The sequence below is a fragment of the Balaenoptera physalus genome (assembly GCF_965194825.1).
Source record: "Balaenoptera physalus genome assembly, chromosome: 12".
In the NCBI taxonomy this organism is placed as follows: domain Eukaryota; kingdom Metazoa; phylum Chordata; class Mammalia; order Artiodactyla; family Balaenopteridae; genus Balaenoptera; species Balaenoptera physalus.
In genome coordinates this window covers 72,725,120-72,753,066 of record NC_138897.1, presented here as the reverse complement: position 1 = coordinate 72,753,066, position 27,947 = coordinate 72,725,120, and the positions used below count along the sequence as shown (strand labels likewise).

Genomic DNA, 27,947 nt, shown 5'->3' with positions numbered 1-27,947 from the left:
AAAAACTCCTACTACGTTCTCTTGCGGAATAGTTACATTAGTAGTGCACGTGAAATCTATAGCATTATAACGGAACTAAAAGTCAAGAAATCATGAAGTCCAGAAAGAACTCGCGTTTACTTAACAAATGCGTGTCCCATGAACGCAGAAGGCTCTGGACTAATGAAGGGGCAGCTTGGGTCCGCGACAGCAGGGCAGGAGGGACAGCAGAGGTCACTGTCTCTCAGGTACTGTGTTTTCCTGAGTCACTTTCTGCAGATCCCTATCGTAACTCAGTCCTTTTCAAACGTGCCCTGGGGGTCCAGTCACCGCCTCTTGAGAACCTCTGCTCTACGCCATCTCTGCCACCTCTCCGGCAGGAACAAGCCCCCTGGCCCTTGCTGTCTGGCGCCGGCGACCCTAGGCCTCTCTTCTCTCCCTGCAGCTCCCCTGGCCCATGACACACTCGCCATGGTTCCTGAGCAGCGGCTCTGCCCAGGCTGCCTGCAGTCCTGGCTCTCAGCAAACTCCCGGGAGACCTTCACATCCCAGCTCAGACCCAGGAAGCCTTCCTGGACCCCCGGAACAGCACAGGTGTCCTCCGTCTCAGTTCCTAGACGTGGCTCTGCTCGTGTCCACTCATCATGCACCTGTCCACAGCCACGTGCCCTCGGGCTGCCCAGAGCTCCCTGCCTCGCACAGAGTGGGCACTCAGAGCTCAGGATGACCTGAGCTGAACGGCAGTGTTTTAGGACCCCGCCAACATCAGAGACTGACTCTCCTCTCAGCTGGGCCTAATTTTCATGTTTCATAATAAGCAATGAGATGGCGGTTCAGAACAGAGAGGAATAAAATGATTCTATGATCCACAAGACAATGCCTGACTAAATGTAGAGGTATCAGCCTAGAGTCGCTCCAGCCCTTGGCTTGTGCAATGACGTTTTTTCCAGAGGACTCAGAAATCTTGAATCCCAGCCTTTTTAGGGGGTGCAGGGTAGGCCAAGCACTTAGCCATACCTCTCGGCCAGGCGCTATGCGTGTGACTGGGCTACGGCTTCCCTCCCCCAGGGCAGGGCACGCTCCAACCGGAAGGACCTCATTTGAGGTATGGAGACTGTGCCCTCTTTATTCTCCTGCAGCAACAGTAAATACCAACTAAGCATAAAATTGGGACACAATTCTTAACGAGAATTTTGCCAACCTAACGTGTTTGTGCCATTGTGTGATTTTTTTTCTTCTGACAGGCACAACATAGGTCCAAACAGGGTAACAGACCAGCCACATACGGACGCCCTGGGGAGGAGGCACCGCTAGTACACAGAGCCTGGCGCCCAGGGACAGGGCCCGGGGTCAGCTTGGTGAGCAGCTGCCCGGCGCTCCCTGCTCCCCTCTCTTAAGCCACGTACCTCGTTCTCACTGAGAACAACCACACCAAGGGTGCTAAGAACCGCAATTTCCAGCTGGCTAAACAGAGGGTCATACACCCAGCAGTGACTTCTGGGTATCTGCAGAGGGCAAATGAGTGGCTTAGTCAACATCTGTGTGCACAAGGCCAAGGAAGGAGACAATAAGGAAGGATACCAAAATTTACCTGGCACTTTTCCAGAAAGAGAAGCAAAAACGCGAGCTGGTTTCTAGCTATGACGCAGGTGGCGAAGTTCCCAACGCCGTAACACACACACTTCAAACGGCAGGATCCTGTGACTGGGGTCTCTTCTGGGACGGAGCCAGGGGCCACATCTGACTCACCTGGTGATGAGTCGAGATGCAGGCTTCCAATGGCTTCTGAAAGAGGCCCCACAGGGGCCTTCAGCTGTTCCAGATGTTTCCTAAGACACCTGTTGACGGTTTCTGAAAGAGCAGGCCCAGTACAGTCAGAGGGCACGCTCTGACCCTGAGAACGAAATCATCCACAGACCCAGGGAGAAGAGGCGCAGGCTTGAAAAGGCTTCAGGTCCTCAGAGAAAAGGGCTGCTGGCCTCGCTCCCGAACATGCCTGGGACAAGCCGCCACGTCCACCCAGAACTGATGGCTGTCCGGTCCCTGGCTACCCACAGCCTACAGCCGAAGGGAACGTTTCAAGCAAAAATCAGGTTTCATTCATGGGCACAGTGTCCATCATTAATGCTCATGTCAACTTATTCTAATTTAATAAGAGGCAACCTGGTAAATGCAAGTTATGGTCTGAAATACCTACTTTTTTTAATAATAAAAAAGAATAGAGGAGCAGAGCTCTCAAAATGACACTATAAATAACGGAATAAGAATATTTAATGTGTAAAAAACTAAAAGAAAAATAGGTAGGCTGGGGCTTCTAGACAGTAATGAAAAATACTCTGTCTAAATCGTTTCACAGAGTGGTGAGTTCTCTTGTCTCTCCTCTCATACTGGTACTGAATTTAGCAGAACAAATCTGTACGTAGAACAAAACAAAAAGCAAACAGCCCTATATTCCCATAATAAGATACCAGTTTTGACTTATCAGCAAAGATACCTTTAAATAAGACCGAGGCTAGGAAAGGTTGCACGAAAAGCTGGCTCTTTTCCATCCATGCTGGTCAAAGAATCAGTAAAAGCTTTTTTTGGAAAACAACTTTACAGTGGATATCAAGTTGATCACTTCCACCTCTGGGAATACATGCTAAGAAGATTAGCCTAAATTTGGTAAAAGCTTTATGCATAAGGGTACTCATTGAAAAATTACGTATATTGGGACTTCCCTGGTGGCCCAGTGGTTGACTCTGCGCTTCCACCGCAGGGGCAGGGGTTTGATATCTGGTTGGGGAACTGAGATCCCACATGCTGCATGGTGCAGCTAAAAAAATTTTTTTAATTAAAAAAAAATTTTTAAGTTTTGATTACTGTTTAAAAAAAAGAAAAATTATGTACAATAAATTAAAAAAAAAACAACAACAAAAAAGGAAACAAACTAAGTGTCCCTCAATAAAAATTACAACTATGGTATATTCACGTTGTGTATTAATATTTATGTTGCCACACATTATGCTTAGGAAGAGATTATAACAGCATGGGGTGGGGTCTACAATGTCACGTCAAGGGGAAGAGCAGGATAAATATAAATTTCAACAACACTGATAATGACAACTAACATTTACTGCCTCCTGTGCAGCAGGCAAGCACTGTTGTAAGCACTTTACTGAATGCCTCATTTGATATTCAAAATTACACTACAGGATATGCACATTTTCATGTCCATTCCACAGATAAAGAAACTGAGGACCAGAGTTAAGTGCCAAAAGACACACAGTTTTAAGGGGGAAGTCAGAATTAGAACCCAGCATGCACACCACTCTGTGAAGCAAAACATCATCCAATGAGAGGTGGATTCCGTGCTTTGCCCACATCTAGGCCCTCCTCCCACCGTGACTGCCTCCAGCCTGAGCCAGGTGGTACCCACCTAGTGCTGAACTCCAGAAATCAGAGATAAGCAGGTCCTCCCTGTTGAGAAAAAATGGCGTGGTCATCTCTCATCCCTTTCAGGGCTGCCCTAACAGGGACCTTCCTCCCGGCCGGGATGTGGGGATGGTGGAGCACCCTCAGGCGCAGAGTCCACCTGTGAGACTGGAGGAGGGTACCAGGTGAATATGGCCAGAGCCAGAGCAGAGCTGCCGGGGCTCAGAGAGGGCAGGAGAGAGGGCTTCCTGGAGGAGGCACCCGACCCCTGGGGACAGGTCTGGGTCTTGGCACACAGGTGCAGCTCCACAATTGGTGGTTAGATGCAGAGATTTAGCCTCTCTGAACTTTAGTTTCCTCATCTCTAAAATAGGGATAAGAACCGCACCCATCACAGAGGGTTACGGGAGGAGTGAAATGGGTTAACACTCAACACAGTGCCTCATACAGAGCAGGTACTCAATAAATGGCCTTTGTTATTACAAATAATTCCAAGGTGAAAGTAAAAGAAGGGACAAAACCAAGTGTCTAGGCTTTCTTTAAAGTCAACTGTTTTCCACAAACCAGAGCAAAACACAGTCAATAGTTAATTTAAATGAAATGAATGAATTCTCCAATCAAAAGACATAGAGTTGCTAAATGGATTAAAAAACAGGACCCATCTATATGCTACCTATAAGAGAATCATTTCTGATGTATGGACACACAGACTGAAAATGAAGGGCTAGGAAAAAATATTCCATGCAAATATAAACCAAAAGAAAGCAGAAGAGCTATACTTCTATTAGACAAGATAGACTTTAAAACAGAGACATACCAAAATTTATGGGATGCAGCAAAAGCTATTCTAAGAGGGATGTTCATAGTGATAAGTGGCTTCCCTAAGAAACAGGAAAAGTCTTGGGACTTCCCTGGTGGCGCAGCGGTTAAGAATCCGCTTGCCAATGCAGGGGACACGGGTTCAAGCCCTGGTCTGGGAAGATCCCACATGCCGCGGAGCAACTAAGCCCGTGCGCCACAACTACTGAACCTGTGCTCTAGAGCCCGCGAGCCACAACTACTGAGCCCACGTGCCACAACTACAATAGAGAAGATCAATAAAACTAAGAGCTGGTTCTTTGAAAAGATAAAAATTGACAAACCGTTAGCTAGACTCACCAAGAAAAAAAAACGGCTGGTTCGGGAAGATCATGAAAGAGGAGACATAACAACTGATACCATAGAAATGAAAGAGGAGACATATAACAACTGATACCATAGAAATATAAAGGATCATAAAGACCACTCGGAACAATTACATGCCAACAAACTGGACGACCCAGAAGAAATGGATAAATTCCTAGAAATATATAACCTTCCAAGACTGAATCATGAAGAAATACAAAACCCGAACAGACCGATTACTAGTAAGGAGGTTGAATCAGTAATCAAAAAACTCCCAACAAACAAAAGTCCAGGACCAAATAGCTTCACTGGTGAATTCTACCAAATATTCAAAGAAGAATTAATACTGATCTTTCTCAAACTCTTCCAAAAATAGAGGAGGAGGGAACACTTCCAAACTCATTTTATGAGGCCAGCATAACCCTAGCAAAACCAGACAAGGATGCCATAAGGAAAGGAAATTACAGGCCAATACCCCTGATGAACATAGATACAAAAATGCTCATCAAAAATATTAGCAAACCGGGGACTTCCCTGGTGGTCCAGTGGTAGAGAATCCACCTTACAATGCAGGGGACACATTCCCTGGTCAGGGAACTAAGATCCCACATGCCGCGGTGCAACTGGGCCCATGTGCCACAACTACTGAACTGGCGCACCTCAACTAGAGCCTGCGTGTTGCAAACTACAGAGCCCATGAGCTTTGGAGCCCGCAAGTCACAACTAGAGAGACAAAACCCACACACAACGAAGGGCCTGCATGCCACAACGAAAGGTCCTGCGTGCCTCAACGAAGATCCTGTGTGCCACAAGTAAGACCCAACGCAGCCAAAAATAAATTAAATAAATAAATCTTTTAAAAAAATTAGCAAACCGAATTCAAAAATACATTAAAAGGATCATACACCACGATTAAGTGGGATTTAATATTCCAGGGATGCAAGGTTGCCTCAACATCTGCATATCAGTCAACGTAATACATCACATTAACAAAATGAAGGATAAAAATCACATGATCATCTCAATAGATGCAGAAAAAGCATTTGACAAAATTCATTCTCCATTTATGATAAAAACTCTGAACAGAGCAGGTATAGAGGGAACATAACATAATAAAGGCTATATACATACGGCTTTTTCACTGGAGAGTAAGCCTTTATTACGAAGAATGCTCTGGATGTATTTTAAATTGTTAGTTTTCCCCTCCCTCTGCCAGAGGCACCAGGTGATTTTTCTTGGCTCTTTACCGTAAGGCCCTGGTTGGGTTCCTGGAGGTAAAGCCCAGGAAAGTTTGGGGGTGCCCCTAGGACTGCAGCCCCCAGAAGTCTCTCAGGGACTCTCACACTAGTCCTCGCTCAGCTTCCAGGAATTCATCAAAATGATCATTTAAGTGTTCTCACCAGTTTATGGCTCTAGTGGCTTCTGCTTCCGAAGTATGACACAGTGGGATAGCTTTCCCATCAACAGGAGAACACTGAGAGCTGTTCAGAATGTGTGAAGTCTGATGCTTGCTCAATGGCAGCTTTGCTGCCTCTGAATCCTAAAAATGGCCTTGCCCTTCAAGACAAACTAAGTCTTTCAAAGTTGCATTGATTGCCCTTTATCTCCTTATGTTTGCAGTTCTTGTACCTATCATCAGAATAGTGGCAGGAGATGAGTAAATTAAAGGAGCATGTGTACAATGTATTAGCAGAAATTATGTCTCTGGGGAAAAAAAAACGTGCATTTGGAATAGGAAATAAAAGGAGAAGTGAAACTACTGAATAACATCACTAATGATTTCAGGCTAAAAGATTGGGAATATTCTCAGACATTGAAAAATATCATTTTAATTCAAGGTCCGCCTGGACCCTCAGGTGAAAAAGGAGAGAGAGGTCCCACTAGAGGCGGTGGTCCACGAGGCATTCCAGGTCCAATAGGTCCACCAGGTCCTAAAGGTGACTGGAGACCAACTGGCTTTCCTGGAAGTTAAGGATTCCCAGGACCAATGGGGAAGACAGGGAAGCCAGGGCCCTTTTAAGATCAGGTGGGTTGGCAACTATTGAAGCCTGCGTGCCTAGAGCTCATGCTCTGCAACCAGAGAAGCCACTGCAATGAGAAGCCCGCGCACCATAACGAAGAGTAGCCCCCGCTCGCCTTAACTACAGAAAGCCCACGTACAGCAACAAAGACCAAACACAGCCAAAAAAAAAAAAGGCCCTTCACCTCTGCACAACTCATCAGCACAACTGACTCCAAGATCCCTTTGTGTCTCCTCCAAACAACCCTTGGTTCCCGTTTGGTACCCAGCTTCCACATGGCTTCCTCTCCTGGGTGTTGGTGCTGTTTGGGCCTCTGCTCCCACACTCACATCTCTCCCCACTCCAATACCCCACCATCACCACCACCCCCAGCACCCTGCGCTGGGATGCTGCCCATGCCCTGCCTGGTGGACCGCTCCTCCCAGTCCCCAGGAGTCCTCTGCCACCCACGCACCTGCTGTCTTACTGAACCTGATGAAACCCATTGGGTTCTAGGAGAAATCCCATGGGTACTGACTATATGTGGATTCTTTACATCGAAAACACTAGTCTCAACCAGAGACAGGGAGGCCAGAAAAGAAAATCCATTCATTTGTTCACTCATTCATTTGTTCATTCAGCATATGTTCATTGGTGTCCCTTCTGGGGCTGGACTTAACAGCTAATAAGATAGTTATTGTCTCTGCTTGTCTTATTCTCCAAATTACAGCTTATCTTTTTCAAGTTTTATAGTGAAATAAAGTAAAGCTGGGGCAGTTCATTCAACACATTTGAACCAAACACCAAAACTTGTTTCCTTAAATTAACTGTCCATTTCAAGCAATAATATTTTGATCATAAAAAACAAAAATGCTGACGTTTATTATTCTGAAAAGCTCTTTGCATTTTATGCCTTAAATATCCAGTATAGATCGTGGAGAAAAAGAAATATTTCAGTAGAGCTGGAGACATTTTGTGTAGATGAAGAAAGGGCTAAAAATGACAAACGAGAAAAACAAAAGGCAAACCAAAAAAAAAAAAAAAAGGAAAAATGTGGGATTCCATATTATTTTTGAATCTCTCTCTATTAATTAACAGATCACATTTTCACAACCATCCTTTTCTTCAAGGATAACACTCAGTCCCAGGATTCACAGCATTAAGGTTCTAGTAGAATTCTAAGTAGCGTGCCTGTGTGTATCTCACCACTTCCATTCCATCCCCTGTAAAATTGGCATTGTAACCCCTACCTCCAGGGTTATTGTTAGGATCACATAAGATACTGCGTGTATGAAGATGCTCCGTAAAATCATAAAGTACTTTAAACACAAACACAAAAAAATAAAGTCCATATATGACAACCCCACAGCTAACATTATTCTCAACTATGTAAAGCTGAAAGCCTTTCCTCTACAATCAGAAACAAGACAAGAATGCCCACTATCAACACTTTTATTGAACAAGGTACTGGAAGTCTTAGCCAAAGCAGTTAGGCAAGAAAAAGAAATAAAAAGAATCCAATTTGGAAAGGAAAAAGTAAAATTGTCACTATTTGCAGATGACATGATACTACAGATAGAAAACCCTAAAGACTCTACCAAAAAACTGTCAGAATGAATAAACAAATTCAGTAATGTTGCAGCAGACAATCAGTACACAAAAATCTGTTGCATTTCTATAGACTAATAATGAACTATCAAAAAAAGAAATTAGGAAAACAATCTCAGGGAGGATCAAGATGGTGGAGTAGTAGGATGTGAAGCTCACCTTCTCCCACAAGTACATCAAAAATACATCTACATGAGGAATGATTCTCACAGAATATCTACTGAACGCTGGCAGAAGACCTCAGACTGCTAAAAGAGCAAGAAAATCTCCATGTAACCAGGTAGGACGAAAGGAAAAAAAAAAAAAAAAAAGAAAGTGAGAAAGGAATCGGGACAGAACCTGTGCCCCTGGGAGGGAGCTGTGAATGAGGAAAGGTTTCTACACCCTGGGAAGCCCCGTCACCGGTTGGGAGATTGGCCGGGACAGACAGAGAGCTTCAGAGCTTTGGGGAGAACACAGCAGCCGGTTTGCGGCAGACAGCGGACTTCACAGACGGTCAGTGCCGCTGCCCTGCACTCCCCAGCCTGAGACGTGCGTCTGCCGGCACAGGCAGGGGCTGGGTGCTGGAACTTGGGCTTCAGAGATCAGACCCTGAGAGTGGGCTGGGGGCAGCTGTGTGAAAAAAAGCTCAGGGTGGGGGGTGAGGGGCTGGAATCTGTGTGACCACGACTGAGGGTGTATGCAGAGGAAGCCCAGACCACCTTAGAGGCCAGGTGACATTGTTTGGGGGGTGTGACAGGGGAGGGGCAGGACCCACCACTGTAGCCTTTTCCCCTGTGTGCGTGCTCGCAGAGGGCAGGACACTGCATGGGTTCCAGGGGCAGTTGTGACCTGCCGCTGCCACCCACCCAGATGCCAGGAGCAGTTGAGGGCCGCCTCCGCTCCCACTGTGTGCTCGGGGGGTGCACCTAAGCCAACACTGCCACCAAGAACCCCAGGACTGGGCATCAGCCACCACATCTGCACACCCCTGTCAAGGGGACGATGCCCAGCACACGCTGAAGAAAGAGAGGACAGGCATCCATACTAAAAACAACCCCGGCACCAAGTATATTAACCCTCCACATACAAATAGCCCTCCGGAACCACAGTAAACCACTGCTTCTCCTAAACTCACAGAGTAAGAGAAATGTAAGTAAAATGAAGAAGCAGAGGAACAACTCCCAGTTAAAAGACCAAGAGAATTCCCCTGAAAGAACAATGAAACAGACCTCTTCAGTCTAATAGATACTGAATTCAAAAATGAGATAACGAAAATACTGAAGGAATTAAGAAAGGCTATCGACAGGAATGCAGAGTACTGTAAAACTATAAAGAGGAACCAAGAAAAATTAGAAAACTCATTTACAGATACGAAAGCTGACCGAAAGGCAATGAATAGCAGAATGAATAATGCAGAAGAACGAATAAGTGACCTTGAAGATAGTAATGGAAATCACCCAATCAGGACAACAGACAGAAAGCCAAATGAAAAAAAATGAAAGCAACATAAGAGACCTACAGGATAATATAAAGCATGCATAATAGGGATTCCAGAAGGGGAAGACAGAGACAAGGGGATCGAAAATGAATTTGAAGAAATTATGGCTGAAAACTTCCCAAACCTAAAGAAGGAAACAGGGGCTTCCCTGGTGGTGCAGTGGTTAAGAATCCGCCTGCCAATGCAGGGGACACAGGTTCGAGCCCTGGTCCAGGAAGATCCCACATGCTGCGGAGCAGCTAAGCCCATGCACCACAACTACCGAGCCTGCACTCTAGAGCCTGCAAGCCACAGCTGCTGAGCCCACGTGCCACAACTACTGAAGCCTGTGCCTAGAGCCCGTGCTCCACAACAAGAGAAGCCACCGCAATGAGAAGCCCACACACTGCAAAGAAGAGTAGCTCCTGCTCACCTCAACTAGAGAAAGCCCGCGCACAGCAACGAAGACCCAATGCAGCCAATAAATAAATAAATAAATAAATAAATAAAATTAATTAAAAAAAAGATCATACACCACAACCAACTGAGATTCATCCCAAGTTCACGAGGATGGTTCAACATATGCAAATCAATCAATGTGATACACCACATAAACATAAGATAAAAACCACATGATCATCTCAATAGATACAGAAAAAGCATTTGACAAAATTCAATATCCATTCATGAAAAAAACTCTTACTAAAGTGGGTATAGAGGGAACACATCTCAATATAATAAAAGCTATTTATGACAAACCCACAGCCAATATAATACTAAATGGAGAAAAGCTGAAAGCCTTCCAGCTAAAATCTGGAAGAAGACAAGGATGCCCACTCTCACCTTTTCTATTTAACACAGTATTGGAAGTCCTGGCCACAGGAATCAGACATGAAAAAGAAATAAAAGGTATCCAAATTGGAAAGGAAAAGGTAAAATTGTCATTATATGCAGATGATATGACACTATATATAGAAAACCCTAAAGACTCCACAGAAAAACTACGAGACCTGATAAATGAATTCAGCAAGTTAGCAGGATACGCGATCAACATACAAAAATGGGCTGCATCTCTTTACACCAACAAAGAAATCCAGAAAGGGAATGAAAAAAACAATACCTTTTAAAATCGCACCCCCAAAAATAAAATACTTAGGAATAAACCTGATCAAGGAGGTAAAAGACTTATATGCTAAGAACAATAAAACATTAATAAAGGAAACTGAAGATGACTCAAAGAAATGGAAAGATATCCCATGCTCTTGGATTGGAAGAATACTGCTAAAATGGCCATACTACCCAAAGCAATCTACAGATTTAATGCATCCCTATCAAATTACCCATGACATTTTTTCACAGAACTAGAACAAATAATCCTGAAATTCATATGGAACCATAAAAGACCCAGAATTGCCACAGCAATCCTGAAGAAAAAGAACAAAGCAGAAGGCATAACCTTCCCAGACTTCAGACAATACTGCAAAGTTACAGTAATCAAAACAGACCTATGGATCAATGGACCAGAATAGAGCACCCAGAAATAAACCCACATACCTACGGGCAACTAATATTTGACAAAGGAGGCAACAATATACAATGGGAAAAGGCAGTCTCTTCAGCAAGTGGTGTTGGGAAAGTTGGACAGCCACATGTAAATCAATGTAGTTAGAACACACCCTCTCACCATAAACAAAATAAACTCAAAATGGCTTAAAGACTTAAATAAAAGACATGACACCATAAAACTCCTAGAAAAGATCACAGGCAAAACATTCTCTGACATAAATTGTACCAATGTTTTCATAGGTCAGTCTGCCAAGACAACAGAAACAAAAGCAAAAATAAACAAATGGGACCTAATCAAACTTATAAGCTTTTGCACAGCAAAGGAAACGATTAACAAAATGAAAAGACAACCTACAGAATGGGAGAAAATATTTGCAAATGATGAAACCAACAAGGTCTTAATTTCCAAAATATATAAGCAGCTCATACAACTCAACAACAAAAAAAACAAACAACCCAATCAAAAAATGGGCAGAAGACCTAAATAGACATTTCTCCAAAGAAGAAATACAGATGGCCAATAGGCACATGAAAAGATGCTCATCATTGTTAATTATTAGAGAAATGCAAATCAAAACTACAATGAGGTACCACCTCACAGCAGTCAGAATGGCCATCATTAAAAAGTCTACAAATAATAAATGTTGGAGAGGATGTGGAGAAAAGGCAACCCTCCTACACTGTGGGTGTGTTGGTGGTAAGTTAGTTGGTGCAGCCACTGTGGAAAACAGTATGGCGGTTCCTCAGAAAACTTAAAATATAATTACCATATGATCCAGCAATCCCAGCATACATCCGGACAAAACTCTAATTCAAAAAGATACATGTGGGGGCTTCCCTGGTGGCGCAGTGGTTAAGAATCTGCCTACCAATGCAGGGGACACGGGTTTGAGCCCTGGTCCGGGAAGATCCCACAGGCTGTGGAGCAACTAAGCCCATGCGCCACAACTACTGAGCCTGTGCTCTAGAGCCCGCGAGCCACAACTACTGAAGCCTGCGTGCCTAGAGCCTGTGCTCCACAACAAGAGAAGCCACCACAATGAGAAGCCCATGAACCGCAACGAAGAGTGGCCCCTGCTCTCCACAACCAGAGAAAAGCCCATGTGCAGCAACGAAGACCCAACACAGCCAAAAATAAAATAAATAAATTTATAAAAAGCAAAACCAAAAAGATACATGCACCCCTATGTTCATAGCAGCACTATGTACAATAGCCAAGACATGGAAACAACCTAAATGTCCATCGACAGATGAATGGATAAAGAAGATGTGGTGCGTATATACAATGGAATACTCCTCAGCCATAAAAAAGAATGAAATAATGCCATTTGCAGCAACATGGATGGAACTAGAGATTATCATACTAAGTGAAGCAAGTCAGAAAGAGAAAGACAAATACCATATGATATCACTTATATGTGGAATCTAAAATATGACACAAATGAACCTACCTATAAAACAGAAACAGACTCATGGACATAGAGAACAGACTGGTGGTTGCCAAGGGGAAGAGGGTTGGGAGAGGGCTGGAGTGGGAGGTTGGGGTTAGCAGATGTAAGCTTTTATATACAGAATGGATAAACACCAAGGTCCTGCTGTACAGCACAGAGAACTATATTCAATATCTTATGATAAACCGTAATGGAAAAGAATATTAAAAAAAGAATGTATATACATGTATAACTGAATCACTTTGTTGTACAGCAGAAACTAATACAACATTGTAAATCAACTATACTTCAATAAAAAATATTGATCAGAAAAAAAAAGAAAACAACCTCATGTACAATTGCATCAAAAAGAATAAAATACATAAGAATAAATTTAGCTAAGGAGGTGAAAGACCTGTATACTGAAAATTGCAAGACATTAAGAAACTGAAGAAGACACAAATAAATGGAAAGCTATCCCTGCTCAGGGATTGGAATTAATATTGTTAAAATGTCCATACTACCCAAAGCAATTTACAGATTCAATGCAATCCCTATCAAAATTCCAATGGCATTTTTAACGGAATAGGACAAACAATCCTAAAATTTGTATGGAACCACAAAAGACCTCAAATAGCCAAAGTAATCCTGAGAAAGAAGAACAAACCTAGAGGCATCATATTCTCTGATTTCAAACTCTATTACAAAGCTATATTAATTAAAACAGCATGGTTCTGGCTTAAAAACAGACACACAGATCAATGGAACAGAATGGAGAGCAGAGATAAACCCATGCATCTATGGTCAATTAATTTATGACAAAGGAGCCAAGAATATACAATGGAAAAGACAGTCTCTTTAATAAATAGCGTTTGGAAAAATCAATGGCCACATACAAAAAATGAGTAAAATTAGACCACTATCTTACACCACACAAAAAACCTAACTCAAAATGGACTTAAGACTTAAATATAAGACCTGAAACCATAAAACTCTTAGAAGAAAACACAGGCAGTAAACTCCTTGACATAAGTATTGGCAATGATTTTTTATTTTTAATTTTAATTTAATTTTATTTTTTTGGCGATGATTTTTAAAAATCTGACACCAAAAGTAAAAGCAACAAAAGCAAAAATAAACAAGTGGAACCACATCAAACTAAAAAGCTTCTGCACAGCAAATGTAATCATTGACAAAATGAAAAGGCAACGTACTGAATGGGAGAAAATATTTGCAAATCATATATCTGATAAGGGGTTAATATCCAAAACATAAAGAATTCACACAACTCAATACCAAAAAACCCCAAACAATCCAATTAAAATATGGGCAGAAGATATGAATACACATTTTTCTAAAGAAGACATATAGATTGCCAACAGGTTCATGAAAAGATGCTCAACATAATTAATCAGTAGGGAAGTGCCAATCAAAACCACCATGAGTTACCACCTAATACCTGTTAGAATGGCTATATCAAAAAGACAAGAAATAGTAAGTGTTGGTGAGGATGTGGAGAAAGGGGAACCCTGGTGTACCACTGGTGGAAATGTCAATTGGTGCAGCTACTATGGAAAACAGTATGAGGTTCCTCACAAAGTTAAAAACAGAACTACCATTTGAGCCAGCAATTCCACTTCTGGGTATTTAACCGAAGAAAATGAAAACACTGACTTGAAAATATACATGCACCCCCATGTTCATTGCAGCACTATTTATAATAGCCAAGATGTGGAAACGACCTTTGTGTTCATCATGGATGAATGGATAAAGAAACCGTGATATATATATATATATATATATATAATGTATCACACACATACTATATGTGTATATGTGTAGTGGAATATTATTCATCCATAAAAGAATGAAATCTTGCCATTTGTGACAACATGGATGGACCTTGAGGGCATTATGCTAAGTGAAATAAGTCAGAGAAAGGCAAATACTGTATCCCACTTATATGAGGAATATAACAAACACACATGAAGCTCACAAATACAGAGAATAGATTGGTGGTTGCGAAAGGTGGGGGTGGGGAGGGGGGTGGCGCTGTGAAACAGGTGAAGGGGGTCCCAAAGGTACAAACTTCTAGTTATAAAATAAATCAGTCATGGGGATGTAATGTACAGCACGGTGACTACAGTTAAAAATACTGTATGGTGTACTTGAAAGTTGCTAAGACAGATCTTAAGCTCTCATCACAAAAAAAAAAAAAAAAAAAAAATTGAAAGAAAAAAACAACTGAACTTGTTGGATTTGAACTGACAAGCCAGAAGCCAGTGTTCAGGGGACTCAGAGAGGAGACAGAATTGAAGAGGCTGCCCTCAGGTTCTGCCCAGAGGGTAAAGGAGGGCTGTAATGTACAGGGAGTGCTTTGTAAACTGGTGAGTGTGTGCACAGGAGAACAGCGTGTAAAGTGCTGGGCTCTTCTCTACTCAGGGCAATGGGGACTGCACCACACCTGGGGCTACAGGGAGAAGCAGGGAACTCCAGGGCATACTGAAGAAGCTGGGGAGGAATAACAGTGTCAGGACACCTCTTAAGAGATCTCCAAGCCCCGAGGCACACTCATTCTCACTGGCATCACCTGAGATCCTAGAAAAAGTCACTGATGCTTTTTTTTTTCAGGCTCAGTCACCATTGACTCTAGGCCCTAATTCTGGAGGAGGGGAATACATAAAATTAGTCTCATTTCTCTCAGTTGTGAAGGTCCTTCAGCTGTTGATCCGAAGAAGCACTAACAAAAGCTGTTATTTATTGAGCCCTTAAAGGACTGAAAATAAAGGCACAATGCTGAATAACAAAAGTAGGTAACATTTATTGAGTGCTTCCTGGGTGTCAGGCACTGTTCTAAGTGCTATTGATGGGGTTCAGGGCAGGCTGCCCCTCAATATGCCACTGTGGCGTATTGATTATTTGGAATTATAGTTACTTGAGAAACATTCACTGCAAGAACACTTTGACCCTCCTTTGTTCCCCTGAAGGCAGGAAACAAATCTCCCATATGAAAGGATCCTCGTATACCAGGAGAATAGAAGGCATCTTTATCGCCAGAGATAGATGAGTCAAGGCTAAGAACGGTTTATAAACACACTTTGTTACTTCATGAACTTGCTACCCTAAGTCCAAGCCCCTTTGTTTTCTAACAAATAATTGTTTCCTTGTCTGAAAGATATAAAAGCTGCCTGATTTGGCCACTTTTTTGGGTGCCATGTTATTATGGGACTCCTGCACATTCCTGATTAAATTTGTTTTTCCCTCCTGTTAACCTGTCTTGTGTCAATTTTCTTATTAGACCAGCCAAAAGAACCTAGAAGGGTAGAGGAAAAACTTTTCCTCCCCAACACTATGTAAGGTACACAGCAAGGCACGGAGCGATGATGGGGGGAGGGGTGGGATAAACCAGAATAACGGAGAGCTTTTAAGCACAGGTTTTGAAGTTACCGAAGACGTGGGTTTGAAACCTGGTTCCACACATTACCTGTGTTTCTTTGAGACTGGGCGCCCTGCCAGGATCCTAGCGTGGCTGAGATGTTCATTCTGACAAAGTGTGTTGAGAGCTCAAGCCAGCGCCAGGCACGTAGCAGCTCCTCAATTAACGCGTGATGACAATCACGTGTGCAGGTTGCGGCCATGGTGTGAGCAAAACCGCTAATAACCAACATTAACATAATATTAATACCAAACACTGGTACTGCGCTTACCACACGCCAGTCACTATTGGGGATGGTAAACCATTGACTAATTCACTGAATCCTCAAAACAAGCCTATATAGGTACTAGTTCCACGTCCATCTCACAGATGAGAAAACTGAGGCACAAAGATTACATACCTTGCCCAAGGTCACGCAGCTACAACTGCAATAAGAGGAATGACAAACTTTATTGAGCGCTTACTATGCTCCAGTCTGTAATGAGCTCTTTTCCTCCGTTAAATCCTACCATAACCCTTAAAGGGTTTGCAGTTATTCCCACTTTACAGATGGCGAGACTGGGGCTTGGGGAGGTTCCTAGGGGCGTGACTATTCGGACCCAGGACCGAGCCCGTACTCACCTGGCTTCCTGGATGCGACGAAGCACGACTCCGCCGTCCACCTCGGGCTGGGCTCCCGGGGCCCGGGCCGCTGCCGCCGCCTCCCTACGCCGCGTACGCATCGCCGCCGAGCGCCTTCTCCGACGAGACGCCGCCTGCCAGGCTTCCAGCGCCGCCGCCGCCGCCATTAGTCTCTGACGTCATCGGCGCGCGCCAGCTCTGCGGGAACTTTAGGGGGCGGTAAGCGCAGGTGGCGCGTGACCCTGGGGCCTCTCCGCCGCGCGCGTAGGTATCGGGCGGGAGTCGCTGGGACCTCCGGGTCCCGAGTCCCGAATCTTGATCCCGGATCCCCGGGCTGCCTGGCTACTCCGGCGGGTGGGCGGCGCCCGGCGGCGCGGGGACACCAAAGGGCGGGACCCCGGCCGAGAGCCCCTTTTGGCGGCCCCTCCGCGCTGTGACCCGGCCCCGATTGATCCCCGCACCTTTGCCCACCAGTCCCAGCCCCCTGGAGCTGAGGCCAGACACTTCCCACTGCTGCCGGCGGTTACCGATCGCTTCCTGGCCCATCGCAATCATTAGCGCCCCTTTTCCTGCTCTGCTGACACACTGAGGCCACTTCCTACACCATCACCACCACCACCAGGCCTTTGCCGGCCACGTCTCGACTCCCCCGATCGTTACTGCCACTTCCCAGGCCACAGCCTTCTCTGGCCACATCCCAACACCTGCCCTGTCCCCGCCGGACCATTACCGGCTTCTTCTGGACCTTTCAGAGATAAGCGAGTGGTCCTTGGCAGTGTAGGGCCCAGTCCTATGGGAACAAGGAATGGGGGTTTCAGATTGCAGTCCTTGGTTCCACGGGCTTAGATGCCGCCTCCACAGGCATCCGAATATGAGTATGACCCTAGGGAGGCCCACCCCAAGATACCCAGAGCTGAGAAAAGACAGGTTTTACAGGCCATCAAAGATTCGGTGGTGTCCTCTCTAGGGACTTCCCTCTACCAGAGGAGCTTAAAAAAACTCTCGTGTTCCCAGGAGGACGGCAGATGGTGAGCAAGCTTTTGAAACCATGTCGCTGGGACATTAAGCTTGGAGAAAGTGACAGTGGGGATACAGTTTTGAAGTGACCAAAGGGTTGACTTGTGGAAGGATGAGACCTTGTTTTGTTTTCCTGGAGAGTGTGTGGAGGTTACTGCGAGGCCAGTTTCAGCTTGGTGGAAGGATAAACTGAACACTGAGAACTGCCTATCTCTGGAGGGAGTAAGCAAGAGCCAGTCAAGGTAGTTTTTGAAGGAGAGTAAGGATTAGAGTGTGTGATGCCAGCGTCCCTTCTGAGCCTGAAATTTCTTGATACTCTGAGTTCTCTTTCCTCTTGCGGGAGTTTGAAAGCCACTTGTTAAATTCTCTTTTTGTCTCTTGGAAACTTGCCCAGCTCTGGGATTCTACATGTTAAGATTAATTTTGGGCTGTCAAGGTGACAGTTCCTTAATTTGAGTTCCATTATTACTACACCAACCGCCTTATTTGTATAGCTGTCCTTGACACCCAGAGCTTTTTCACACCGATTATTTAATTCTATCTTCTGTGTGACATATCTCTTCACGTTAACTATGGGACTTACTCTGAAGTTTTGCTCCCCTCTCTTTTGGATTTTGAAACACACTTTTCAGCTTTCTGGAAAACTCTTTTGAAGCATACTATTTGCTTAACCCTGCTGGGTCACATGCTCACTCATGGGATTCTGAAATAATCTATTCCTTGTGTTTATTTTAGGGTCAAGGGACTGATGTTTGAACGGAAAGCTTTAAAACTTTTTAAAGAAACCTTCAGAATGGCTTTGAACCAGACAAGCTAGACATCGCTTCAGAGCACCGCCTTCAGCATGCATCTGCCCTGTCAGGCTTCCCTGGCAAAGGGGTCGTTCTTTGAAGGGGTCGTTCTGCAGAGGGCCAGGGAGCCGATGCTCACGGAACCAGATTGGTGGATTTGACTTTCTGGTAGAATTCTCTTGCTTTATTGATTTTTTTCCCAGAGCTCTGAGAGGCTGGAGGTATTGATGGGACCGAAGGGCCTGGAAGGAAGGGAAGCAGCACTTTCATGCTGAATGAAAACTAGACAAGTGACTGTTGGAGACTGAAAACACCTAAACGTCCCACATCCGGATTCAGCGGAGGAACTGTCACTGCTGGGGAGAAAGAAGCCAGACTGGAAAAGAAAACCCAAATAAAGAGAATGAGGGCCACCGAAGAGTAAATGGCCACCTCCACCTCGACAGAGACCAAGTCAGCCTCCTGGTGAGTAGCAGGGCCTGCAGGGGTTTAGTTCCTGCCAGGCTGCTGCACGGATGTTTTGGGTGAACTGAGAATCCCCAGCCAGATTGTCTTGATTTTACTAAGAAAAAAAAAAATACCATTTTCCTCAGAGCAGCGAATCAAGGGCCATTTCTCTCCAAAGCTGATGTGCTGTAACCACACGAGCCTCTTGCAGGGTTTGACGAGTCCAGCATGGCTGGTAGAAGGTAGGAAAGAGAGCCGTGGCTGGATCCCGCAGCCGGCCTTGATGATACCGTGGGCACCGAAGTCTTCACTTGGGAGAGACAAGAAGCTGTGGCGGTGCAGAATTACACCACGAGAAGAGGTCTGGCCAGACTGGCTCTTCAAGGGTATTACACAATGTCTGCCTGAAACTCAGTTCCCTTCTCAACCGCAAATGGGTTAAGCCTGTCTTAATTTGGTTCAGCAAACATTAATCAAGGAGAGGAAAGTGAGAGGCACGGTTTCAATGGAACGAGCAGGACTTATGACTGATGACATGCGTGCACTTCAAAACGACACTCAGGGTTTCTTCTGTGTGCCCGTAAGACTGGGGTCGCTTTCACCCAGGGAACATAAGGAAACGGTAGAATGGGGCCCCGCAGTGGGGTTTCATTCATTCATTCAACTATTCATCTATCTATCTGGCTTCCAGTTTTAGTGACATACAGTTGACATACGGCACTGTAACACATAATCATGAAAAGATCACCACAAGTTTAGTGAACATCTATCATCTCATATAGATACAAAATAAAAGGAGAAAAATTTTTTCCTTGTAATGAGAACTCAGGATTTACTCTTAAAAACTTTCATATATAACATACAGCGGTGTTAATTATATTTATGACGTTGTACATTACATCCCTTGTACTTATTTATTTTATAACTGGAAGATTGTACCTTCTGACTACCTTTATCCAACCCCCCTTCCCCCACCTCCTGCCTCTGATGACTGCAAATCTGAACTCTTTTTCTATGAGTTTGTTTCAAGTATAATTGACCTATAACACTGTGCCCAACATAGTGATTCGCTATTTCTATACATTACAATATGCTCACCACCTGGCAGTGGGGTTTCCGAGCTGGGCTTGAAACATTTTTGAGGCTCTTTGATCTGTCCGTGCCCTGCAGCCAGCTGCACGTCGGGACCTAGAACTCGGGAAAGCGGATTGTGCTAGAAACAGAGTTAGTGCTTGTCATCAGGAAGATAAGGTGGGAGCCAGGGAGGGCGTAGATCAGGGGAGAAGAGTGCAGGTGACAGAGGAGTCACTGCTCTGGCCTGATGGGTGGTGTGCTTTCGGAGACTGAGAGATTAAAACCCAGGTCCAGCCTGGGTAGTTTGCCTTGTGGTCTTAAAGAAGTAATTGTAGTTACACCAGAGAGGAGACCCCGAGTCTTTAGGGAGGAGCGGAGGGTTACGGGTATTGAGGAGAGAGCTTCCTCTACAGGGAGGGAATCAGAAGTTTGATGAAGGATCGTGTTAAAGGAGGGGTGTGGTGCCTCTCTGAGCTCTCAGATGCCCCCGCTTTTCCCGTTATAGACTCGCTGCCCTGTGGGCAAACTGCATGTTTCCTGTTTCCCTTTCCTCGCGATGGCCCCCGGGGCTGGCAAACGCAGCGCACACCCCAGGCCCTCAGCAAATGTGTGTTAAATGAATTCCTGGTAGAAGGGCAATTTCCAGAGACCTCGTGCCCAGCAGTTATGAGGGCAACTAAGACATCCCTAACTTACTTCATTATCAGAGCCTTAAAAGACACTTGATCAAACCACATGGTTATAGAGTTAAGGTTCAGTGTCTCAAGTAAGAGGCATCATTGTGGGTGCCCCATCTTGCCTTAGCTGCTCTTCTGTCTTTTGGGGCAGATGGTCTGACGGCTGGACAGAGGCGTATTTTTAGTTTGACTTGGCTGCACTTATGAAATGGTTTTATCTCTTTGTAGCTCTTGGCTTCCTTCTCCTCTGGGGCCACCAGAAGGCTTTTCAAATGCCGAATCATGAGCCCCTCTCCGGCTGGGCAAAAGGAAGCTGTGTTTTACAAGGCCCTGCTCACCGGATGGAAGGAAACACGGCTCCCTTCTGTTCTCTTGACAGGTGGAATTATTTTTTCCTTTATGATGGTTCCAAGGTGAAGGGAGAAGGAGATCCAACCAGAGCTGGCATCTGTTACTTTTTTCCCCCTCAGGTAAGCCACACAGCATTTTCTTGTTTGGTGGGGATCCCACTGCCTCAAAGTGGTGACTTTTCAAAGGTCTAGGGAGGGTTACATATGGACAGTTTTCTTTGCGTAGTCCAGGCATGCGCCACTTCTACTCTCTTATTCTTAGTTGTATTATTTGTTGTTGTTCTGGTGTTGAAGTGCCCAGGCAGCCCAGTACTTCCGCCTTCTCTAGCTCTCTGTTACCGTCATGATTTTCTGTCTGCACCGCTGGATTAAAAACTTTTCTCCAAACATATACCAAAGTAAAGAGGAGAGAATCATCGGCCCTCACGTGCCCATCACCAGCTTCAACAATAATCAACACTTGACTAATGTGATATGAGCTATCCTAACTCCTCCCCACTCTTTTTTTCCTGGAGTATTTTTTTTTAAATAAATGTATTTATTTATTTTTGGCTGCGTTGGGTCTTCGTTGCTACGCGTGGGCTTTCTCTAGTTGCGGCGAGTGGGTGCTACTCATCTTTGCAGTGCACGGGCTGCTCATTGCAGTGGCTTCTCTTGTTGCGGAGCACGGGCTCTAGGCGCGGGGGCTTCAGTAGCTGTGGCACGCTGGCTCAGTAGTTGTGGCTCACAGGCTTTAGAGCACAGGCTCAGTAGTTGTGGCACACGGGCTTAGTTGCTCCGCGGCGTGTGAGATCTTCCTAGACCAGGGCTCAAACCCGTGTCCCCTGCACTGGCAGGCGGATTCTTTACCACTGTGCCACCAGGGAAGCCTGTTCCTGAAGTATTTTGAAGCAAATCCTAGACATGGTGTCATCTCACCAGTATCAAGTAACATCTCTAACTGAAAAGGGTGTATTTTGTTAACATCCCACTCAGCAAAAGTTACAATAATTAGTAACAATAATATCATCTGATACAGTCTATATTCAAATTTTGCCTTTATTATCTTAGATGTTACTTAGTCCTTCCTTCCTTCCCCCTCCTCTCTCTCCCTCCCTCCCTCTCTCTCCTAATCAGCATCCAAGCAAGGTCCACATACCCCATTTGGTTATTTTGTGTTTCAAGTCCCTTTTATCATATAACACTCCTCACCCCTCCTCCCATCCTTATTTCCCCCTGTGCCACTGAATTATTGAAGAAACCAGGTCTCTTATGCAGTAGAATGTCAGCACGTCCCCCACTCTGGATTGGGCTGATTACTTCCTCACGATGGTATCATTTAATGCCTTCTACCCAGTGCATTTCCTTTAAACTAGTAGTAAGATCTAGAGCCTTGATTAGGTTCAAGTTCAGCTCTTTTAGTCAAGAGTTCTCCGTTTTCTGTTGCATCACATGACGTCTGTCTGCCCCACGGTTTAGTTAACGCGAAGATCGATTAGGGGGCCTGTGTATTCACTCGTGTGATCACACTTGACTTGGAGAGTGGGGATCAGCCTAGGCTGCGCTGGCCATTCTGCAGGGGATTTGAATGGGGATAAAGGCTCACTCTTCTACCCGTGCACAGGCCTGTAATCCTAGGAACAAAAACGTAGTTCTGGGCAATCATCCTAGGCATTCACTGTAGGTGTTTTGTGACAATTCAGGCAGGGTTCGGCAAACTTTGTCTCAAAAGGGCCAATGTGGGAATGTTTTGGTCTCTGCAAGCCGTGTAAGGTCTCTATCACGTATTCTTCTTTGTTGTTATTTTGACAACCCTTAAAAAAATGTAAAAACCATCATCAGCTCCCGGACTATATAAAAACAGGCAGCAGAGTCCATCTGGCCTCCAGGCTATAGTTTGCCAACCCCTGCTCTAAGGAATGACACGGGAGTTGGGGAACTTGAACTTCATGTCTGGAATTGGCTCTTTTCCCTAGACCCTGCTTGACCAACAGGAGCTGCTCTGTGGACAGATCGCCGGGGTTGTCCACTGCATTTCTGACATTTCCGGCTCTCCTCCCACCGTCATCCGTCTGCGGAAACTTAAGTTCGCCATAAAGGTTGACGGCGATTACCTTTGGGTAAGTTTACCAGGCTGAACCAGTGCCTGTAGGACAGCCTCTACCAGGAGTCTTCTGTGTTGGTGAGAAGTACTGCGATGCTAGGGTTTAGAAATAATGCTTGCCGCGGCTCTCGAGCCTAGAACCTCCTTCTCTCCCCGCGTGTGCTGCGGCCCGTCATCCGCGCTTCCCGCGTCACTCTCTGCAGGTGCCCATCAGAACTGAGTGCTCTCTCCAAAACACTGCTGACACATCCTGCAAGGCACACGCCTGCTCTCTCCTCTCTTTTGAAAGACTTAGGTCATCCTCTGGAAATTCTCTTTGCTCTGTGATGCAAATTGAGTTTTTAATCTCCATCTTTTCTTGTTTCTACTCCCTATACTTCCCTATACTCTCCACGCTTACTGGGGAAGGGAGCCAGAAACTCGAAGACACTGGTGCATATATGTTAGGTTTCAAAGAACCATTAAGAAAAAAAAGAACAATTTACAGCTAGTAGTACCATAGGCTCTGAAGTACTGTTGTCTCATGCCTCCTCTCATTTTAAATTTATTCCTGAGGGGATGGGATGCTTAAGTGTGAGGAAGTATCTTCACCTTCGTAGGTATTATTTCCAACATTTTGTTATGAAAATTTTCTAACATACTGAACAGTTGAGAGAATTTTACAGTGAATACTCACATACCTCCTAGATTCTACAGAACACTTCATTATAGTTGCTTTATCACACATTTATATATTCATCCCTTTATCCTCTATTTTAACATTTGTGGGATTCATCCACATTGTTGCATGTACCGGTGGTTCATTCCTATTTATTGCTGGGCAGTATTCCATAGTCTGAATGTATCACAGTCTACTTATTCATTCTCCTTTTTGTGGACACATGAACTGTGTCCAGTTTGGGGCACTTAAGAATAAAGCTCTAGAGGGACTTCCCTGGTTGTCCAGCAGTTAAGACTCCGTGCTCCCAATGCAGGGGGTCCGGGTTCAATCCCTGGTCAGGGAACTAGATCCCGCACACCACAACTAAGACCTGGTGCAGCCAAATAAATAAATAAATAAATAAATATTAAAAAAAAAAAAAAGAATAAGGCTCTAGAGAAATACAAATCAAAACTACAATGAGGTACCACCTCACACCAGTGAGAATGGCCATCATCAAAAAGTCTACCAATAATGGGACTTTCTTGGTGGCACAGTGGTTAAGAATCCGCCTGCCAATGCAGGGGACACAGGTCCGAGCCCTGGTTGGGGAAGATCCCACATGCCACGGAGCAACTAAGCCTGTGCATCACAACTACTGAGCCTGTGCTCTAGAGCCCTTGAGCCACAGCTACTGAGCCCGTGTGCCACAACTACTGAAGCCTGTGCGCCTAGAGCCCAAGCTCTGCAACAAGAGAAGCCACCGCAATGAGAAGCCCGCGCACCGCAACGAAGAGTAACCCCCGCTCGCTGCAACTAGAGAAAGCCCACGCACAGCAATGAAGACCCAACGCAGCCAAAAAATAAATAAATTAATTAATTTTTAAAAAAATGTCTACCAATAATAAGTGCTGGAGAGGGTGTGGAGAAAAGGGAACCCTCCTACATTGTTGGTGGGAATGTAAGTTGGTGCAGGCACTATGGAGAACAGTATGGAGGTTCCTTAAAAAACTAAAAATAGAACTACCATATGACCCAGCAATCCCACTCCTGGGCATATATCTGGACAAAACTCTAATTCAAAAAGATACATGCACCCCTGTGTTCATAGCAGCACTATTTACAATAACCAAGACGTGGAAACAACCTATATGCCCATCGACAGATGAATGGATAAAGAAGGTGTGGTACATATGTACAATGGAATACTACTCAGCCATAATGGAATGAAATAATGCCATCTGCGGCAACATGGGTTGAACTAGAGATTATCATACTAAGTTAAGTAAGTCAGAAAGTGAAGTAAGTCAGAAAGAGAAAGACAAATACCATATGATATCACTTATATGTGGAATCTAAAATATGACACAAATGAACATCTACGAAACAGAAACAGACTCACAGACATAGAGAACGGACTTGTGGATGCCAAGGGGGAGGGGGATAGAGGAAGGGAAGGATTGAGAGTTTGGGATTAACAGATGCAAACTATTATACAGAGAATGGATAAACAACAAGGTCCTACCGTATAGCACAGGGAACTATATTCAACATCCTATGACAAACCATAATGGTAAAGAATCTGAAAAAGAATGTATATATATGTATAACTGAATCACTTTGCTGTAGAGCAGAATACAACATTGTAAATCAACAGTACTTCAAGAAAATAAAATTAAAAAAAGGAATAAGGCTCTAGAAACATTCCTATATAAGTCTTTTTGTGGACATGTTTTCATTTCTCATAGGTAAATATCTAGGCATGGAATTGCTGGGTCATAGGGTAGGTGTGTATGGATTTTACAAGAAACTGCCAGACTTTTGCCCAGAGCGGTTGTACCATTTTACATTCCCACCAACAGTGTATGAGAATTCCAGATACTGCCACATCTTCATCAGCAGTAATGTGGTCAGTTCGTTTAATTTTAGCCATTTTGCTGGATGTGAAGTGGTATCTCATTGTGGTTTCAATTTGCATTTCCCCAATGACTAGTGATATTAAGGCTTTTTCGTGTGCTTCATGGCCATTTGTATATCTTCCTTCCCAAAGTATTTGTCCAAAGCTCTTGCCCATTTTTTAAACTGGGTTTTCTTTTTTTCTTGAGTTGTAGGTTTCTTCATACATCCTGGATACCAGTTCTTTGTCAGATATACATTTTAAAAAAATATTTTCTCCCAGTTTGTGGTGTGCCTACTTTCTTAATAATGTCTTTTGATGAGAAGTTTTTAGTTTAGTTTTTGTTTTTTTTTTTTTGTAAATTTATTTTATTTATTTTTGGCTGCGTTGGGTCTTCGTCGCTGCGCGCGGGCTTTCTCTAGTTGCGATGAGCGGGGGCTACTCTTCGTTGTGGTGCGCGGGCTTCTCACTGTGGTGGCTTCTCTTGTTGCGGAGCATGGGCTCTAGGCACGTGGGCTTCAGTAATTGTGGCGTGGGCTCAGTAGTTGTGGCTCGTGGGCTCTAGAGCTCAGGCTCAGTAGTTGTGGCGCATGGGCTTAGTTGCTCTGCAGCATGTGGGATCTTCCTGGACCAGGGCTCAAACCCATGTCCCCTGCATTGGCACGCGGACTCTTAACCACTGCACCGCTAGGGAAGCCCTAGTTTTAAGGAAGTCTAATTTATCAGTGTTATCTTTTATGGTTATTGCTTTCTGTATTCTGTCTAAAACCATTGCCTAACCCATTGGAGAAGACATTCTCCAATTTTTTTTTTTGTAAGTTTCACAGTTTTAGCTTTTAAATTTAGGTCTGTAATCCACCTTGGATATATCTTTGTGTATGGTGTGAAGCAGAGGTCAAGGGTCCTTTTTTCCATATGGATGTCCAGTTAATGCAGCACCATTGTTGAAAACTTTCCTTTTCCTATTAGATTCCTGTGGCTCCTTTGTTGAAGATCAAATGACCATTTAAGTGTGGCTCTACTTCTGGGCTCACTATTCTTTCCCATTGATCTTTCTGAAGATTCTATACAAGTACTACTCTGTCTTGATGTCTGTAGCTTTATAATAAGTCTTAAAATCAGATGGTGGAAGTCCTCCAAACTTATTCTTCTCCAAGACAGCTTTGGATATTTTAGGTCCTTTGTATTTCTGTTGTAGAATCAGTTTGTCAGTTTCTAAAGAAAAGCTGGTGGGATTATTAGGATTTCATTCCCTCTATAGATTAATTAGGGGAGACATAAGCACCTACTGGGTGCCAGACCGTTGTCAGCACTTGGATTACATCAGTGAACAAAATGCAGATCCTTGCCTCAGTGGAGCTTACATTCAGAGAGCATTTTTGTTTGTTTGTTTATTTGTTTTCTTTCAGGGTTGGTTTGTTTAAGTTTCTGATGAGTCCCTTAGGAAGGATTCCTACAGGTAGAATTACTGAGTCAAAGAATACGAAGTTTTTTCAGGCTCTTTAAACATAGGCCCAGATTATTTCCTCACTGAGCAAGTGTTCATCTTTTGTGGCTGGCGCGATGATGCAGTCGGTCCCCGTTCTGGAAGCACTCCATCCAGCTGGAGAGACGGGATGGTCATTCATGAAACGGTCTGGGTCCAGTGTTTGCTGTGAAACCCAAATGAAACATCCAGCGTCCAAATAACAGTGCTAACAATACAAGGGATCAAGAAACAGGTCGGCATTGTCTGGAGTGATGAAAACAGGCATCCTGCGTGGGCTGGCATCTGTGGGGGGCACGGGGGTGGGGGGGAAGGCAGGGGGGCAGTCCCAGGCAAATGAACAAGAATGGGAGGCGGGGCGATTTCAGCTTGTGCAGCATGAGTAGGTACAAAAACTATTTGTTTCCTGTGGAGACCAGCGTGGCTGGTGGAGGGTGTGGGGTCACACAGCAGAAGATGGAGTTTGATGGGCCAGTGGAGTCCAGCTTTAGTGAGCCCTGGACGCCAGGATTCTGAGCTTGGCCTCAGAGAAAAGGAAGATTCCTGTCCTCCTTTACAGGTGCTGGGCTGTGCTGTTGAGCTCCCTGATGTCAGCTGCAAGCAGCTTCTGGATCAGCTCATCGGCTTCTTTAATTTTTACAATGGGCCTGTTTCTCTGGCCTACAAGGTATGGTGTTGAGGAGTCTTACGTGGAACCTCCGTAGCAAAATCGGTATCGGCAGAACACAGCGTTCACCCAGGGGTCTGGTACACTTAACATAAACACGTCGTGTCAGCGACAAGGTCATGGGCCCTTGGAGCCCCTCTC

The 27,947-nt window shown here is 44.6% G+C and overlaps 2 protein-coding genes across 5 annotated transcripts in view; one reads left to right on the top strand and one right to left on the bottom strand.

Moving 5' to 3' along the window:
- The window catches only part of SRRD (SRR1 domain containing), a gene marked incomplete at its 3' end in the record, with an annotated part of 18,610 nt that extends 1,614 nt beyond the window's left edge, over positions 1-16,996 (bottom strand). The window contains 5 exon segments of the mRNA XM_082416370.1: positions 1,386-1,484; positions 1,571-1,830; positions 3,398-3,438; positions 16,678-16,847; positions 16,849-16,996. Of these exon segments, the coding sequence (XP_082272496.1) occupies positions 1,386-1,484; positions 1,571-1,830; positions 3,398-3,438; positions 16,678-16,847; positions 16,849-16,860 (582 nt within the window). The 5' untranslated portion in view covers positions 16,861-16,996.
- Positions 16,817-27,947, top strand: part of HPS4 (HPS4 biogenesis of lysosomal organelles complex 3 subunit 2) — a 27,059-nt gene continuing 15,928 nt past the window's right edge. The window contains exons 1-5 of one of the 4 annotated variants that reach the window (XM_082416303.1): positions 16,817-16,896; positions 18,430-18,950; positions 21,063-21,153; positions 22,989-23,132; positions 27,699-27,806. In XM_082416303.1, the coding sequence (XP_082272429.1) occupies positions 18,910-18,950; positions 21,063-21,153; positions 22,989-23,132; positions 27,699-27,806 (384 nt within the window). In that variant the 5' untranslated portion in view covers positions 16,817-16,896; positions 18,430-18,909. The other 3 variants (XM_082416300.1, XM_082416301.1, XM_082416302.1) reach the window with 3 other exon arrangements.